Source organism: Sinocyclocheilus anshuiensis, unplaced genomic scaffold, assembly GCF_001515605.1.
Source record: "Sinocyclocheilus anshuiensis isolate Anshui unplaced genomic scaffold, SAMN03320099.WGS_v1.1 scaffold188, whole genome shotgun sequence".
NCBI lineage: Eukaryota > Metazoa > Chordata > Actinopteri > Cypriniformes > Cyprinidae > Sinocyclocheilus > Sinocyclocheilus anshuiensis.
Window position 1 is genome coordinate 1,198,425 of NW_015555768.1, and position 4,040 is coordinate 1,202,464.

General features: G+C 38.9%; 1 protein-coding gene across 2 annotated transcripts in view; it reads left to right on the plus strand.

Annotated features, from left to right (window-relative positions):
• LOC107674356 (ETS domain-containing protein Elk-1-like) overlaps window positions 1–3,605 on the plus strand; it is a 27,069-nt gene extending 23,464 nt beyond the window's left edge. For both annotated transcript variants that reach the window (XM_016468313.1, XM_016468314.1), the window contains exon 9: window positions 1,407–3,605. In XM_016468313.1, coding sequence (XP_016323799.1) covers window positions 1,407–1,505 — 99 coding nt within the window. In that variant the 3' untranslated portion in view covers window positions 1,506–3,605. The remainder of the gene's footprint in view (window positions 1–1,406) is intronic.
• The last annotated feature ends 435 nt before the right edge of the window (window positions 3,606–4,040 follow it).

Sequence of the window (4,040 nt, forward strand, 5' to 3'; positions counted from 1 at the left end):
GCGGGCTTGTCATCGGCGAGGCCAGCGGGCTGGAGATAGCCCCGGCTGACGGGCTTGACATCAGCCCGGTCAGCGGGCTGGAGAAAGCCCCGGCTGGCGGGCATGACAACGGCGCGGCCGGCACGCTTCACAGCTGGGCGGTCTTCGTACCGCGGAGACGAACAGGGGAGAGAAAGGAAAACCAAAAAACTGTTCAAAAACGAAAATAAAACACGGAAGAAGGAGCGCCGCTTACTGTTTTGGGGTCAGTCGTTCTGTCACGGTGCACACACACGAGGAACACGGGAACGAAGGAGCGAGGAGACACGGAGTAGAATAAATCAAAAGGGTTTTATTAACAAAGGCTGGGGATCACAGGACTCGACACATCAGGATGACGTTCAACGACTGACCAAGGACAAGAACTAGAACACACTTTAAATACACAGGAACTGATGAGGGGAAGACAAGGGACACCTGGAACTAATAAGACAATCAACATGGGAAACACCTGGGAACAATGAACTTGAAAACACGAGACAGAGAAACTGGAAGACGGAGCACATAGGGAGCAAAGACACACACAAAACCTGGCCCAGAGTCTGACAATAAGGTTCTTCGCCTTATTAGTTTGTTTATCTTTTCATAAGATAACATAACTCTGCCATAGCAATATCCAACTGAATCGATTGCATTTTATGCATTTTATGCACTTTATTCCTTTTTCATTTGATATTCATTTAGTAGTTGTTGATTACTCTTGTCTATCTTTTGTTAATAAAATACATTTTATTACACTTGTGTCTTCCTTGTGTTGATAATACAGTAAGAGGTTCTACAAGTTAGATATCCCACCAATATTTCTTATCTGATGTACTCATAACCGCGCCTTAAGTGACACGTGATCCAAAAATCATAATGTCATCGTGATGTGAGTACCTATCACTACACTATTTTGCCTCCCTAGGTTGGCGAAAGCAAATTCACTACGTGTGTGAGTGTGTATATATATATTTCCATTACTTAGAGTAAAATAAATATAAGCTGAAATAAAATAAAATATAAAAAACTTTTAAACTTAAAAATAAACTGTTAAAACAAAATTTCTCACTTTTGTTTTAAGTAGAAGTATTAAAAAAAATAAAACTACATAAATTAAAAACTAAAGCTTAAAAACGATATAAGAAAAAACACTAAGAAAAATGACAAACAACAAAATTGCTAAAACTTGAACTAAAATTAAAAAGAAAACAGATAATATAAACATAAAATCTAATACAAAATATTAACAAACTATCACAGTATATCAATAATACTAAAATAACACTGTTCTGTGGAGATGGATAGCATGTACAATACATAAAAAAACCCCACCTTTTAATAATCAAGCTTAAATCCTAATTAATAACTTCTTGTTATTCTTACAGTTCCCCTCCAACGGAAGCAATCAGATCCAGATCCCAGCACTGAGCGTGGATGGCCTATCCACACCTGTCGTTCTCTCCCCTGGACCACAGAAACCATAACTTGCGATTTAATTCCCTTATCTCCTGCCGTGGTGATTGGCTCCCTCCCCAGCCAATGAAACGCTGAGGACGGCCAATGAAAGATGGGACACTCCATATCAAGTTCTGCTGTGAGTTGGGCGGGGCTTCTGCTCCAATGTTGACTCGGGAGGAGTGCGCTCTCAGCCGGCCTTCACGATTGGTTGACAGAGCGGCCCGATTCTGGGCTTGATGGTGGCATTTCATAGACTATTTGCTCTTTTGATTTTCCTTTGCCTTTTATATGATCATCATGGACGGTTATTTATTTATTTCTGATGTTTCTTGGTGCATCGTGAGATGCATATACCAGAATGCTCATGTGAACTTGGAACTCGGCGATCTCAATTTTATTTTTGATTTCTCACCGTAACATTATGAGTTATGGACCAGACGAGGTATCCTTTGATTGAATCAAGGCATAAAATGATATTTACTTCACAGATGGAGCATGCAAGTTAATTTCTTTCTTCGGCATTACAGAGACACAAATACATCATTTATAGTAACACTGTTATTTAAACATTTTGTGTTTTTTTTCCATGGACAAAGGAGTCCATTTTCCTAAAGTGGCATTGAAAATGCCAGAGGAATGTAACAGCCATTCCCAGGATTTGAAGAGGTGGAACCAGGGAGGAAAAGATACAAAGAGATTCTGAGTGATATCATGATCTGGAATGTATCAATCTTTTTCTTCTATTGCATCATTCCTTTATTTCAGAACCTTCTTCTTGTAGATATATGTTGCACCCATTCCAAGATTTGAAAGATTGAATTTTGTATTCTTGCTTTTCTGTTTTTGTTGTTGTCTTTAGTAATTCTATCAAGGAGCCCTTTCTCTGGCAGCATTGACAATGCAGGTGAAGGTTTCAGAAGTGTCGCAGTGAAGCTTTGCAGTTTCATGCTTTTTTTTTTCTTTAAAAGAAAACACCAGAGGAGACCAAAGACCAGCTGTTTATATACAATCCATCTTAGCATCTCTATCCTTTTTTTTCTCTTGTTTCGCATTTTCTCTCGCTCTCGTCTTTTTATTTTTACACTGCCGCATTAAAGGGCTATAAGAACCTTCACGCAACCAAAACCCTCTCACTTCTGACACTGTATATAACTGATACATCTAACTCGCCAGCTATAAGTGTAAAACACATTAATCCTTGTAAATAAAGTAATTTATGGCAGAACAGGAAGTATGTAGCTTCAGCTGCTTTCGATGTTGTTAGTAGTTTTGTGCAGCCTGCCTCTTATGCTATGTTCGTCTGATGTGTTAAAATCACACTCACGGTTGTTACCGCAAAGCTGTCAACAGCTCGACGTGTCAAAGCAGGCACGCAAATACGTATCAACTGACAAACAAAGTCAACAATTATTTGCATGTCTTCTTGTGCTTGTAGTTTCTCAAGTTTCCTGTGGAGAAATCATGGTGGTTATATATAGAGTTCTGCAGAAAGCTGTAGTCAGTGTTTATGGACAGTAACTGCCTCCACTGCATACAGCCTTTTCTGTACGGCCGTTTATATCATTTCATTTGACCTGAGTTTGCTGAACTCACACATAACATCCTTGTTTTCCGTTTTAAGAACATTTGGGCAACAGTGTCTTTCACTTTAGAACATTTTGGCTCTTTAAGTTGGTGCTTTTTGTTGTTTTAAAGAGTGTTCTGGTTTGATATCTGCGTAATTGTAATGAACTTGGGAGGATTTGCTGGTAGCATGCTGCAATTGCTTACGCTTGTCACCTCTCAGATTGTTCTCTCCTGCATTTTGTGCACCTCATGGCTGATTTGTTACATGGACCAATGCGAACTGTTCTTTTCTCAGTGAATGACTGTTTGTTTTAAGATGAAGCACTTGAGAAAAGCCTTGAAGATCAGTAAATGTTCACCACAGCTCTTGGTGTCCTTTTAATATGTACCGATGATGTCATGGACGCCCACAAGTCGACACATTGAATGTTCTGTTCGGGGGGCATTTTGGGAGTCACCCCCTCACGTTTCCACGTGCTAAGCTCGGTGAACTGATATCAGCTTAACCTCCTGAGACCCTGCATCCTCATATGAGGACATTATATTTTAGTGAATTTCTCTGAGACCACAGTTTTAAGTCTGGATGTCCTGTACAGAGCACATTCAGGGCTTTTTTAGAGATACTAAATGTTTGGATGTTTCACCATGACCACTCCCTCTCCTTGGTCTTCAAAAATGTCTGATATTAATTTAGTGACACTCTTATGGAAATATGATATTTTGTAATTATCATTTAAATCCGACTAATTTTTTAACTGTGTGTCATAAATCAACATCTCACGAAAATGTTATGGGGTTTCAAATCAAAATATGACTTTCTGTTACGAAACAGGACGTTGATTTCATACATGTCCTCATATGAAGACACCGGGACTAAAAGCATGTTTATTATGCATTTTGGGAGACACAACAAATGAATACGGAAAGAAATTATATTTCAATATTCCTATGAAATATTATGTATTATTATGAAAATCTTGTCAATTATTACTCCC